The 14,554-nt window shown below is 38.5% G+C and overlaps 1 protein-coding gene across 2 annotated transcripts in view; it reads right to left on the reverse strand.

The window, feature by feature from the left end:
* Positions 1–696: 696 nt before the first annotated feature.
* Positions 697–14,554, reverse strand: part of Slc30a8 (solute carrier family 30 member 8) — a 38,630-nt gene continuing 24,772 nt past the window's right edge. The window contains exons 4-8 of one of the 2 annotated variants that reach the window (XM_060390568.1): positions 11,833–11,986; positions 7,861–8,011; positions 4,942–5,047; positions 2,995–3,129; positions 697–1,595 (exon numbers count right to left, since the gene is read on the reverse strand). In XM_060390568.1, the coding sequence (XP_060246551.1) occupies positions 1,450–1,595; positions 2,995–3,129; positions 4,942–5,047; positions 7,861–8,011; positions 11,833–11,986 (692 nt within the window). In that variant the 3' untranslated portion in view covers positions 697–1,449. The remainder of the gene's footprint in view (positions 1,596–2,994; positions 3,130–4,941; positions 5,048–7,860; positions 8,012–11,832; positions 11,987–14,554) is intronic. The other variant, XM_060390569.1, reaches the window with a different exon arrangement.

The following is a 14,554-nucleotide window of genomic DNA, read 5'->3' on the forward strand; positions in this document are numbered from 1 at the left end:
CAGTTGCTATTTTCTGAACTTGCATCAAACTCAAAGCCTCTCTTCCTTCTTATTACTGGGCTAGTTCTAATAGTAATTCCCAGCTGTCTTCATTTATTCAGTGTCTGTCTCCACAACAAAAGGAAAAATAGTTCTGTCAAGGCAAATGTTGGCATCCACTTCATTCACTGACAACAGTTTGAATAATCCCACTAAAACTAACACAGAAATGAAAGCCCCTAGTGGACTCTTAAGAGGTTAGAAGCTCAATCTAACCTTGGTTTGGGTCAATAGGACCTTTGAGAGTTAATGCTCAATAGGAATAAAAAGCCAGGGTCCTAATTCAGTGAAACTGTACCTTTATTTGAAGAGGAAGAGGGAAGTAAGCCAGGATGCTTAGCTGCTCTCATCCTGTGATGCTCTGCTCTGCTCTGCCTAGGGATTCTATAAAACCATTACCATCCACAGAAGCAACCACTCATGTATAGCTTCGCAACCTCCTGAGCCATGAGCCACACGCACGAACTTTTGTTTCCTTTTTAATTAACTACTATAATTCGGTTACAGAAATGAAGAACGAAGCTCTTCCCCAGTCCTCATCCCAAGTCTGTCTTCAAAAACATCTTTTGAATGATTGAATAAATAACATTTTAGATTACTTATCCTCTCTGATATTTATGTTCTGTCTATATAATACTTACTACTAAATTCTTAAAGTTAAGTTGTTGGAACATAAAGTACAGCATTTGAACAATAGTGCAATAGTGATCCATAAATATTGTCTAAACTTTGAGAGATATCTTAATTCTTTGATTGAATTGTTTCTATGTGTCCTGGATGAGAAAGATCGCATTCTGTGCCTCCTCATTTTCTTACATTATTAAATTACACTTTATGAAAGCATTCAAAAGTTAGCAATTTCAGAAATTTTTTTTCTTTTCTCATACCCTTTGCACAGAGAATTAAAACATAATTCAATACTTCACCCATACAGAACCATAATTTACAATGAAAGACTAAAAGAGGGAAGTTCTCCTCTATTTCACAAATGATGAACATCTCAGTGAGGATGATGGACGAGTCAAATCCTAATGCCTCAAGATTCACTTCAAATACTTGTTTCTCATGCCGAGGATTCCTGAATTCAACTATAACCATTACTGTAGGGAAGTGAACCATTTATTACCTGTGGTTGCAAACATCTGTTTTTTCAGCCACAGTTGGGAACAATCTGTATATGCATTCCTATAATTGAACACAACTACTGATTAGTATATAATCCAAGAAACTGATGAATCTCATATATCTTCATTCATGGTGGATGTAGCTAAATAAAAAGGAAGAGTGTGAGCATTGCACCATCATGACTTTCTCAAATCTATTCCACTGGCTGCTTAATTGTGCATTGTAGAAACTTTGCAGCAGCTTGTCATGGCCTATGAAACACAGGAAGCTGACAGTGTGACTGAGCTAGTCCTGTGGGTCTTCACAGAAAAAGCAGCTGGGGTCCTGGTCTGCTGCAGATTCTATCTGAATGGTGAGGGAGTGCAGATCAAAGTTACTGCTGAGGACATGAGCAATCCCTGTTTGCACAGACTGGCTGTCCTGGCTGGCAGCTGTTGATAAAGAGCCACAGAAAGATTAACACAGATAATGTGATAATGCATTCTCTCTCTCTTTCTCTCTCTCTCTCTCTCTCTCTCTCTCTCTCTCTCTGTATCTCCCCCCCTCCACAGGCAGGAGCTGATTTCAGCTTCAAGGGATTGGTATCTGAAGGACAGGGAGAGGGCAGAGCCCACAAAGGAAGTAGTTGGCTCTAAGATTCATCTTTGTTCACACAGACAATGCATCCTAGCAGAGCAAAGTACCTGTTACTATGGGTAGTTTTCCTACCCAGTTACCTCTTTAATATGGCACTGGTGGGAGCTTCATGTGGAAGGCAAGACAAGACTTGGAAAGAAGTAGAACCAGACTTAGCTATTGTGTCTTATTGGGCCCTGCTCGCCAGCCCCCAGGGATCTCCCTCTTGCTGCTCTTGAATTTAATTAGAATTTATATCAAGACAAGTGGCAGGAACAAGGAAACATTTAGAGCTCCCCACAGACCTTCCCTCGAGCATCCACTCTCACTGCCATCCCTTTTTTCTGTCTTAAATAATATCAGGAGGCTACAAAGTTCCCATGGTAACCTGATTGTTTACTATATTCTTCTACTTGTGGTTCTGAAATATTTGGACAAAGTATGCTGTAAATTTCTGGAAGTCAAAGCCAAGCCCCTTGGAGAAGATGAAGACATCTGATGAAGTACAGCCCTCAGATGACTGTCCCTGATGTTCTCATCCCTTGCCCCTAAGTAGTGTCTTTAACACTTTCACATCTTAATGTACTGTCCTTAGCCTGAATTTTCTCCTAAGAGGAAGAAAAACCTCCTACCTCCCATTTCTTCCAGTCCGAAAACTTATCATGGGCATAAACCCCTTCCACTTGAGAAAAAAAAAAACCAGGCTTGAGTTTCTTCTATGAAGTGTCTTGAATGGCCACAGGATTGAATGACCATCTTTCAACACACTCTTAGTTTGTTGGAATTTCAAAGCTCAGCCTCCATCTCCCTTCTTTCTTCTTCAACATCAGAAAAATATTTTGTACAAGGGAGATACTCTATTGAGATTTTGTTGTTGTTGTTGTCTAATCTGATCCTATTATTTAAGCTAAGGAGTTACCCAGACAAATAAGTAAAGTCATTTTTTTTGAGACTGAGAACTTGAAGAGAGACATTTTAGCCTTTATACTGTCTCTCTATCCTATGCAATCAGCACAGACAATGCCATTGGGACCACTGTTGCTATGACAACATTGATAAGGGGTTTGGTTTTCAGAGGTGCTGGGTAGAGCCACACATTTTACAGTTGTTTTGACAGACAATGGCTTGTAAGGGCAGCTCTAAAAGGAAGAGAAATGAATGACCTTCCTGGGTGTGGAGTGAATCTTGCCTGGGGTGTTTGCAAAACTCACTGACCTGTAGCCACATGAGCAGAGAGAATCACTTGGTTTACTGTGAGGGACCAGATGTGTAGATTGTGCACAGAGATCACGCCATCGACTGCAAGGATGAGCGCTTTCACACTGTCATAACTCAGGCCTTTCGGAACACCTGACAAAGAAAAAGTATGACCCTCTTGTTACTTATCTAAATGCACTGGCGATGAGGGCTAAGTCTGCACAATCTCCACCAGAATACCAACTTGCATCCAGTGTCTGTCAAATGTTTAAAATCTGACTTTGTTGAAGACTTTGTCATCAGTCTCAAGTCAGCGCAGACCAAATACTCTCAGAATTTACTCAGCAACATCTAGCAACAGTAATCATCCTGAAAATATTATACTAAGAGTGCTTTTCCTAGTGATCTGTTCATATTCTCTATGAAGCATAATGAAACAACATGGGCTTTGGTCTCCTAAATCTTGGGTTTGCATTCTGACTCCAATTACTGTGAATTTTCTCAAACTGTGATGCTTCTCTGACCCTCATCACATGCTTAGGAAAATATGGACAACAAGAGCAATGCATGAATCTGAATGATGTAGAACCTTTATGGAATAAGTCTGTTCTTTGTAAATTATAGTGCTGTGCAATGTTCATTAGCCAGTAAGTCACTCCAGAAACTGTGTTAGGAGGAAATGCTAATGTTGCAATGATACCTTATCATCTGGTTTGCAATTTCTCATTGTTTAAGCTGCCCGGGTCAGCATTCAGCATCCGTGTCACAGACTATTCTAATTTTACTGTTACTCTTCTTTCTAAACGAATCATGTAGAAGATATGGGAAGACTACCAGCCAATCAACTTGGTTTTAATATTTCAATTTATTTTCATCAGGTTTTCCCTATGTAACCCTGGATGGCCTGAATTTATTATATAGTTCAGGCTGGCCTTGAACTTATAGCAGTCCTCCTGCCTTTACCTCCCAATTGTTGAGCATATGGGCATTTGCCACTATACCTGGATAACTACCTATTCTTTGAGGCTGACCTAGTCTTGGCATGTATGTCACACCTAACTACATAGATGCAGCCTGGGAAGCTCAGAAAACATCAGTTCTTCAACTGTGTAATGCCAAATAAAAAGAAAAGCACCAAATACAGAATGAACAGGAGACATTCCCAAGTAAGCTTTAGTCATAAGAGCTACTGTCTTGACAGTGAATGTTACCCCTGTCATCCATCTCTGATTAATGGACGATGCATGGAGCCAGCTAGCCAAAACAGAATAGTTGGGGCTCCATTGTCTATGGGTAATGAGGTTGATAAGAGATAGATCCTACCATGGGCTAAGAATGAGCCTGGAAACATCACTTTCCCCAGCTGCTCATTAGCCAATCTTCCCCAGCCACATCAAAATCCCACAGCTCTTCTGGGTAGCTATTACTATTATTTCTCGTGGTTTAGATAATTCTTTCACTCAAGTATAGCTCTTTCCATTAGGAGAGTAGCGGTCGCTGCTTCACTCATCTTAGTGAGTCTAATTTTAAAGACATGATCTAGCAGAGTTCAGCAAGTACTTGCTGAACAAATAAATATCATCCTAGTGTTCTTGTACTTTGAAACACATGAGACCTAAGTATTCACTTATAATGCTGCCTAACAGGAAGACTCTTCTTGCCTTTCTTAGATATTTTCCAGTATACTTGGCAATATATTTATATTTTTGCAATATTTCCCTCTAATGTATCTATTGTTTATATTTGATATCTTTACATTGTGAGTTATAATTTAAAAGTATGTATATATACATACATAATTTGTATCTGTTCTATATAAGCAGAAATCAAATATTAAAAATCCTTATCACTCTAACTTTTCCTTATGATACAAATTAACAGAGAACATGACTTGGCCTCAGCCCTTTTATAATCAAAGGGAAAAAGAAGCATCAACCCTAGAAATATTGATGCAAGCACTCTTACCTTCCATGAGTAAGATGGAGAAGTCTTTTAAGATCATGACAGTGCTGGCCAAAACCAGGATGGAAAAAATAAATGTGCATACTGGGTCAGCAATTTTGTAGTCAGGCTGGAAAACAGCAACTTTGGTTAACCAAGCTCAAACTTTCTATCGAGAAACCCAGTTGATACAATAAGTAAACATCTCAGAGTCCTCTTTTCTCCACCACCCATTCACCTTCATGACCTTGGACATTCAACTCAAAAGCAGGTTGCATCTCCTGGGGACATTCTTTCTCTCAGTAGGATATATTCAGTCACTGATTTACATTTCCAGTGATTATTGGATGGAGGCTTCTGGAAATGTGTTCCCAATAACTTAGGAATTAAACTGAAATATATTCTTAAGTATTCTCTAAAAAAACACCTGATTTATAGTTTCTCAAATTAACATGAGAACACTGTAGTCATGGAAATGTATGAAAGATGGTCACACTAGCCAGTGCTTTTCAACCTTAATTATGGCAAGGGGGGAAAGGAAGAGTATCAATTATTTCAGCCTTTAAAGCACAAACCAAGGCATGATCCTTGATCATCCTCTCTCTCTCATCTCCTCTGTTTTCCTACCCCCACTGATTGATATTATTGAAATTGGAATGCCATATATGCTATTCTAATTGTGGTGCAGCTCAGTGGCACAGAAAATTCCGTGTTCCACTTCCTTTGGGAAATGTAGCACCAACTTAACCTTTGTGTGGCAACTTGAGTTATTTTTGTGAAGGTGTTACATGAGATCTTATTAGTTACACATCAAAGAAAATCATAAATTAAACTATTTGCCAAATTCACTGTGGAGGCCATGGACAGGCGGGTTACAACAAAGCTGAGAAAATTCTGCTATAGATTTCAGATGCTGTCTGATGGCATCCTTAGCTTTTGGACTGGTGAAAGCTAATGGTCTGTTAAGAATGCATTGCAAAATTTTGGTTTTTTAAAATTGAAATAGATTTCTTAATACACTATTCTGATTATAGTTTCCCCTCAGCTAATTCCTCTCAGATCCTCCCACTTCTCACCCACCTAACTCTCCACACCCTTTCTTTCTGTCATTAGGACATACACAGATATCTAAAATAATGATAACAACAACAATAATAATAAAGAATAGGATAAAACAAACAAACAAACAAACAAAACCCAGGAAAAATAGCCAAAGAAAAAGCTCAAGAAACACAAATAGATGCAGAGAAATATACATTTACACATACAAAAATCTCATAAAAACACAAAACCAGAAGCCATAATCTGTGTGTGTGTGTGTGTGTGTGCACTCATGCATGCACAAAGGACCAAAAAAAAAAAAAATCCTGACAAAGTAGTATGAAACAAATGAGACAAACAACCTCTAAAAATGCCATTGATTTCATTTTGCTTTGGCATTTACTGATGGGCATGAAGCCTTCCCTTAAGTACGGTTTGTATAACCAGAGAGATGCCATTAGAGAATAACTGATTAGAATAACTAATTTTTATTTGTGATTGGTTATCAATTGGAAGTAACTTCCGGATTGGGGATTGAGCTGTGTCCAGTTCCCATCCCAGCACTGGGACTGCATCAGACCCAGACCTGGACAACTCTGTGTGCTCTGCCACAGTCCATGTGAGTTCATATTTACCCAGGTCCTGCTGAGTGTAGAAGGCCTTGTTTCATTGGTATTCACCATCCCCTCTGGCAGACTCAAACTATTCATCTTTACAATTTTAAACTGTCTTTGCCTTTGGCTTGAAGCTTTTATTTCACTTTCACAGTTTATTTATTTACTGACTTCAAGCTTTTAAGGTACATTTTCCCCATCTGAGTTCAGATATCTTTTACTTTTTTTACTTATGTATTTTCACACTTTAGGAAAAAATACTCTTCTCTCAAAATTAGACAATAACAATAGCATAAGAAAAGGCAGAGTTAAATTCTATCATTTGCTGCACTCTCCCTGTCCCAAACATACATGTTTGTTGGTGAGTGCTTACATGTTTAGAGTGAGAGAGCCTTTTATGTGCTCATCCTATCATCCCAGAGCTCTGCTTTGGCAGAAAGGAGGGTCCTCCCACACTGAGAACAAGGTCAGCAGGTCCATGAATCAAGCACTCTTGACCCTCTTCCAGACAAGCAGTAGTCACAAGTTCCAATCTCAGTAAATTGGACTCCCTCCCAAGAAATATGATTCTCGGAGGCTGGAGAGATGTCTCGGTGGTTAGGAGCAAGTCTGCTCTTGCAGAGAGCCTGAACTCAGTTCTCAACACTTATATCAGGCATATAACAAATGTCTCCAGGGGATCCAACTCCTCTGACCTATATGGGTTACCTGAACTCACGAGCACATACTCATTCAGAGACACATAACTGGACATAATTTATAAAATAAGCATAAATAAATCTTTGAGAAATATGACTCTCTGTGGAGATAATAAGAACAGGTAAAATGCCTGATCAGACACATTCATTTCAGCATGATACCCAGAAATATCAAATATGGAGTAACAAAAACCCAAAACAGCAAAACAATCCTCTATAATAAAAGTGTGCCCTCTTTCTACCATGATTTATGTCTGAGTTTATTCTGTAAAATTCATCCAATAAACATTCTTTAAACAAACTAGATCTATCTTCCATTGTTCATATCTGAAGAAACCCAAGGTGTTCCTGGTTTCGTTGGTTCACATCTTGATACCACATCAAAAGGATCTTTCACAAAAGACTCAGAGCCCAACAAATAAAGACAGCTCTTTGGAATCCAGGAAAGACTGAGGCTTCAGGATTTACCAGTTCTAGATTTGTAAAGCAGTTTGTGCAGGGGAGCACAGGTTGAGAGTATTGGTATATTCGAGTCTTAGCTTCTGTGCTAGCTCATTCACAGAGCAGCTCTGATTACTAGACACACTCACCTTAAAGTAGATAATGAGGGCGCTAATTAGTACACTCATGCTCTGAAATACGTCCCCTAGGGCGTGCACGAAGCCTGCTCTGACACTGGCATTCGCTTGAACAGCTTTGTGGTTGTGGCCAAGGTGAGGTTGGTGCAAAACTGCAGTGAGTCTGAAAGAGATTTCAGACACAATAAACCTTTAAAAGCCTACACAGCATAATGAAGCAGTCATCAGCAGCATTTATTATCCAAACTGCCAGGTAGTTAAAATAGCAATGCTTTAAGGTACACCTTTAAGGACTCACATTTGAATATAAGTGTATCTTAGAATTTTTAAAACTCTCAAAAGGAAATATTTCAAAAATTCACCTCCCTTTTTTTCCTCAAAGAATTCACCAACATAATGCTACTCTGTTCCACAGCAAAACTGAGAAGCATTATAACTTTCATGAAAAGCAAACACTGACCCAATTAGACCACTATTGGTTACTCAAACAATTAAGTGCCACCATCAGTATATCTTGCAACCCTCAGTATATCTTGTAATTGTGGAACGAAGGCTTACAGCTGGCTCGGACTATCAGCTGTTTATCTCCCTTGGCAGTTTGCATGAACCTTCAAATACTATGAGAGTTAGTTCATAGAGAGCAAGTCAATTCTTGCTCAGTTCCTTCTGTGTATAAAATTTGTGGTGTGTTCAGCAGTAAGATCTTACCTTTGAGTTCTAGGAGACAACAATGGGCAACAATAGCTTATTTTTTGAGGAATCTCTTGGACTCCCAGAACCAACACTGGAAAGTAGGTTTCTTGTGTGTGATACAGGGCTCATGTTATACAGTCTATGGCTTTTGGAAGGAACACTATCAATCTGTCTGTGTGTTTGTGTGCTTGTGTGCCAGGACTTGTGCACGCACATGCTCAAGTGTACATGTGGAGACCAGAGAACCACCTTGGTATAGAACCTGGTTTTGAGACAGGATCTCATTAACCCGAGACTCACTGACTTGGCTAAGAATGCTGACCAGAGAACCTGAGGGATCTACCTGCTTTTTTTCTCCTCAGCATTGAGATAACACACCACTAAGCCTAACATTTTTCTGCAGCTCTTGGAGCTCAATTCCAGGTCCTCATGTTTGTTATACAAACACTTCACTAACTGAGCTATCTTTTTTGCTCCCAAAGCCTGAATCCTTATATTTTAAATTTTTGTTTAATTTGGTTCATTTGAATGATTATATACAATCTGTATAATTTTTAAAGGCATGTATATATACTTATTTATATAGATATATATGTCTCTATATATACTTATTTACATAGAGAGGGAAATCATCTGATATAATATAAAGGGCTTATGTGTATATATTATGCATGTATATATATGCACATTACAACATATTGCAAAGTTTAGCTCATATCTTTCAAGCAAACTGACAAAGAAGGAAAGACATCATGTATGGGTAACGTATCTGTTAAATGTCAGGCCATCACCGAAAGCATAATCACAGCTACCCACCAAGATTTGCTCATTCCATAATGCAGTTTTCAGATTGTCATAATTTGGACAGAAATTCACTGTCAACTATGAGTTACCATTCTACTCACCCCAGATAGGCTGGCAGCTTATAGATCATCTATATCTGTTATTTATGTTCATCACATTGTCATTCATTCTTTTACTTGTTTTATTTTAAGATGATGGGGAACACATATTTAAACACTGTTAAATATTTTTACTATAAACTGGGCATGATAGCTCCCCAGCAGAGAGGGATTACACACACACACACACACACACACACACACTCACACATCTACATTAAAATTGCCACTATAGTTGACCAACAGAGGAGTCTAGTTTAGATATACAGCAACTGGGTTGAATTTGCAAATTAAGCAGAAATATCTTCAGTTTATTTTTCTGTCTACAACTGTCATTAAAGACTCTCTTCATGGTTGCTGTTGGAACTTTCTATCCTATCTTTGGCCTCCCAAAGAGCAGATTTGGACAATTTCAGTTCTGATATCCCTGTATATTCTGAAATCAGTGTCTAGCACCACTTGAAGTCTACATTCTCAGTTCCTGGAGGAAACATTCTTGTCACTCTGTATGTTTATCTACAAATAACCATCTGTTTGCTTGCTCAGGGAAGGCAGAATGACCAATTAGGTAGTCTTTCTATGTATTAAAAATACTTGAAATGGTCAGATCAATGTTCAAAAGTAATGCAGTAAAAAGAAAATCTAGATGGTATTGTGAAGATCAAGATCCAACCTTAAGATCTCAGATCAATGTTTACTTGGTTGATCCACCATCATTGCATAGATTTGACATAACCTACTTGACATGTGACTCTTTGGAAATGAATACTTTCATTCTTCCTTTAGGACATATTGTTTCCTTATGCAGAGAAGGTATTATAACGCCCCCTCCAGTGACCAGGACAACTGTTCTCTGAGTATTTAACTCCTAGACAAGATAGTTTCACATTCATATGTCTGTATATTTTCTTCAAAAATGAAGCATAGTTTCAAGTTAACTAATTGCAAATAGGATCTAGTCATTAAATACCACTCTTAACTTTCAGCTCAGAGGTTTTTAGGTTCAAAATGTTAGGTAAAAAATGGAGTTGTCTAAATGTATTACTCTTACAGTTGTTGGGTTCAAGGTGGAAGCCAAGAAAACTCACTTCAGAGATGGCAGCTTAAAATGAAAGCTTTCAATAACCCGAGGAGACATTTTCAAACTATTAATGCTAATATATCTATCAATTGCAAAGATATCATTTTGCCCTCTCCAAGCAGACAAACAAACAAACAAATGCCATTGTAAGTACCATTCTAATTTTTTTAGCCACTGTCAAGTCTTTGTTGTCAAATCTACCATATAACATGTAGCAGTTTGTGCGGGAAGAGTGGAAAATTATATGTTTGGAACCAGAAGCGTTTTAAAATGTGATGGTGTGTGTATGTGTATATGTGGAGCACACACATGCGTGCAGTCATATGCATGGTAATGTTTACATAAAATTTACTAGTTAACTATTTTTATATAAAATTTAGCAGCTAATTATTACCAGTTGACTATTCAAAATGTTCAAAACACTCCAACGTCCAAAATTTTGAGCCTGAAACATATTCCAAAATTTCAGGTTTCAGGCCAGTTTCCATTATGTAGCAGGGATCATCAAACTGTATGTGATTTTCCTCTTACTGAATTAATAAATGACCACAATTCTTTGGGAGCTTAAAACAGCATGAATTTATTATCTTACTGTTCTGGAGGAGAGAAATCTGAAGCATGTTTGAAGGACTGAATTCCTTCTGGAGGCACTTGCGAAAGAAAATTTTTTCCCCTGACAGCTTTTCATACAGTAGCATGTTACAAAGACAAACTAGACGTTGATGGGGAAGAAACCCCTCCATTTTTGGTTTGGTTGAAATATACAAAGGTGAAGAGCACTTTATAAAGATGCTACAGAAGATAATTTAAACACAAAATCCACACCACAGTAAGTAATTTCTAAGGTGTCTTTCAACTCAGCAATCTGGCAATTCAGAATCTACTTACCTAACTGAAGTTGAACCATTTGCAAGTCACATCCCATGGGGTCATCAACACGCAAGAGAAGGCAGAATAATTCCAATTTGGCCATCTAGATTTGAATACAAATTCCTCCTACCTATTTAACATCACTGAGTTTCCCTGTTATACTCTGCAGGTGTGGAACATTGTGAAAATTCAGTTTGTTATGTATATCACAAGACCCTTGCCCAGTCTCTGGCATGGTGGAAGCTTTCAAATATGGTAACCAGTGGAAGCCAATGTTTTCAAACTCCTTAATCTTTATTGACCACCATTATTTCCTTAGTGTCACTCAAATACCATGTCAGAACCTTAGCATCCTCATAGTTACAGTTTATTTAAAAAACATTTCTCTAGATAAGACTGAAGATAAGCCAAACAGATGCTCAGTATGGAATGACTTACACAATGTTGGCTGCCACTGCACAGCCTGAAACAATGATCATGATGCTGGCTTGGATCTGGTAATCAGGATACAGTAGGCGCTCGCAGGCAAGGTACAGCAGCACACCAGTCACCACCCAGATGCAAAGGACAGACAGCAGGGCACCAAGGATCTCTGGGAGTCAGATTCACAGAAAGTGTCATGAATATCCCCTTCACATCCCCACTCTGCACACAAGAACCATAGACTCTTTGATCCTCCTGCCCATGAAAGTGGCTTCATCTTGTTTTTTTCAGTGATTCATGGAGCAGAAGTATGAATGGATTTGAGAACTGAAATAAAGCACTTTAGCATTGCATCTGTAAAACATGAACATCACAATTCATTATGCTCCCTATTACTGAGTAATTTTCAGCAAATTTTTAGAACGTATTAATTGCTGCCTGCCCTCCCTGTTCTCCTTGGGGATTTTAATTTACACAGGTGCTAAAAGGATGGAAACTTATTAGTGGGGGATGAAATAATGAGATATGAATGAGTAAAATGTGTTTAGAAAGTCCTAATTTCATCATAAAACATTTACAACTTGCCAGCACTGGCACCTTTAGAAGAATAAGCTAGTAAAGAGGAAAGGCTTCGGAGTGTGCTTTATGAAAATGGGTTTCATTTGCCAACCCGACATATTGTAAACACAGAGACAAACTCAAGGGCTTCTAAGCACTTTAACTGCTTTTTAAGAGTAACTGCAAGGAAAAGAAACATCCAAATGGAAACATTTGCATTAATATTTGAAGATGAGAAAGATCTCAGGGTGCTTGTTTAAGGAAGAAAGTACTTTGGCTCACATGGACATTCCTTAATACCTTGCCGTATTCTTTCACTCAGCCTTGTAGATGGATTTTTAAAACCCACAAGGGTCTACAGATAACCTGTGAGCCACTAGTCAAATGAATCCCATTATGCTATTCTCTACTCACTGTCCTGCTTTCATTCTGTTTCTGTGACAAACATCAACCTAGGAGAGGAATGGGATTATTTGGCTTAGCTTGCAAGCCACAGTCTGTCATTTAGGAAAGTCAAGTCCAGAACTCAAGCAGGAACTTGAAGTAGAAGCCATGAAGGAATGCTGCTTGATGGCTTTATGTTTAGCTAGATTTTTATAAAGATTTTATTTATTTTCTTTCTTTTTAATTTTTTTTTGCAATTTGTTCATTATGTATTCCAATTGTAGCCCCCTCCCTCAACTCCTCCCTGTCCTGCAGAGACTGATGCACCAACCAAGGACTGATGCATGGAGAGGTCCTAGACCCCCAGCTCATATGTGGCCGATAGGCATCTCAGTCTCCACGTGGGTCCATGTATAAGGGGAGCAGGCACAGCCTCTGTCATGACCTCGGTTGCCTGCTCTTTGATTACTCACCCCTGACGATGTGGCCTTGCTAAGCCACAGAGGAAGAGGATCCAGGCAGTCCTGATGAGACTTGATAAGCTCTATTTCTTATACAGCTTATCAAGACCACTAGCTCAGGGAAGGGTGCCACACACATTAGGCAGGTCTCCCACAGCAACCAAGACTCCTTGGACATGCTCACAAGCCTATCTAATCTGGGCAATCCCTTAGTTGGGAGTTCCTTCTCTGGTGACTCTAGGCTGTGTCAAGACAGTAAATAGCAACTAGGACATACCCTTTACATTATTCCTACATACTAGGACCCGATAAAGCCGAATTATGTACTATTACCCATTATGTGGCTGTTGCTTCCCTGACTTTAGTCATTTACATACAGTCTTCATGTTTTCCCATATTCATGTGCCATTTATCTTAGCTGCTTTGTATTTTCCTCAAATTAACTTCTTTTTATGCTTAGCTTCTTCCTAAATAAAGCTCTCCATAAAATTACAAGTTTGATGAACTACTTTATGTTTCATGCATAATAGAATGTATGTGATTATTATCCATGCAACACTCAAAACATCTGCTCATCCATCATGCAACATTTTTCACATAATAGAAAGTGCTAATGCAGATATTTAGGCCTCCAAGTATCAGACTCTTATGGTATAGCAACAACTGCCTTTGTAGCTTTTTATGAGTAAGAGTCTCTTATCTATAAGGCAGATTTTTAACATAGCATATGGATACAAATTGGCATGTGTGTGGCTTGAATTCTGTCACTCAAAGATTTGTATGTATAAATACTATTCATCTACAACTCATATTGTCACCGTATTTGGAAATGGGGTCTTTGCACATGACTAGTTACGATTCAGTCATTTAGGTTTAAGGTGTTTCTATAATCAAATATGGCTCATTTACTTATTCTAAGGGGAAATGTGGAAACAGATATGCATACAGAGAGTGCAAGAGGATATGAAAATTAAAACAAAGATATTTGAACTAAGGAACAACAAAGCTTGCCAAGAGCTACCAGCAGTAGGTCTGAGAGAGGTTTGGTTTTCAGTGACAGACCTCATAAGAAGCCAACTTCAGGCATGCCTTTTTCTCATATTTCTGTTTCTCTAGACCCCTAAGACAGTGAATGTCTCTTTGAGCCATCCAGTTGGAACCATGTGGTTAAAGCAACTCAAGGATACTAGTAGAACACGAAACAAACTCTCAAGAATTACTATTCAACTACTCAGATTGCTTAAAACTCCTTTTGACAAAGTTAATGAGAATCAAGCTGAAAAGTTTCTGTTTAACGGAAAACAGAGATGGGATTCACAGCTGTTGAGCAGTAT

The sequence above is a fragment of the Meriones unguiculatus genome, chromosome 8 (genome assembly GCF_030254825.1).
Source record: "Meriones unguiculatus strain TT.TT164.6M chromosome 8, Bangor_MerUng_6.1, whole genome shotgun sequence".
In the NCBI taxonomy this organism is placed as follows: Eukaryota; Metazoa; Chordata; class Mammalia; order Rodentia; family Muridae; genus Meriones; species Meriones unguiculatus.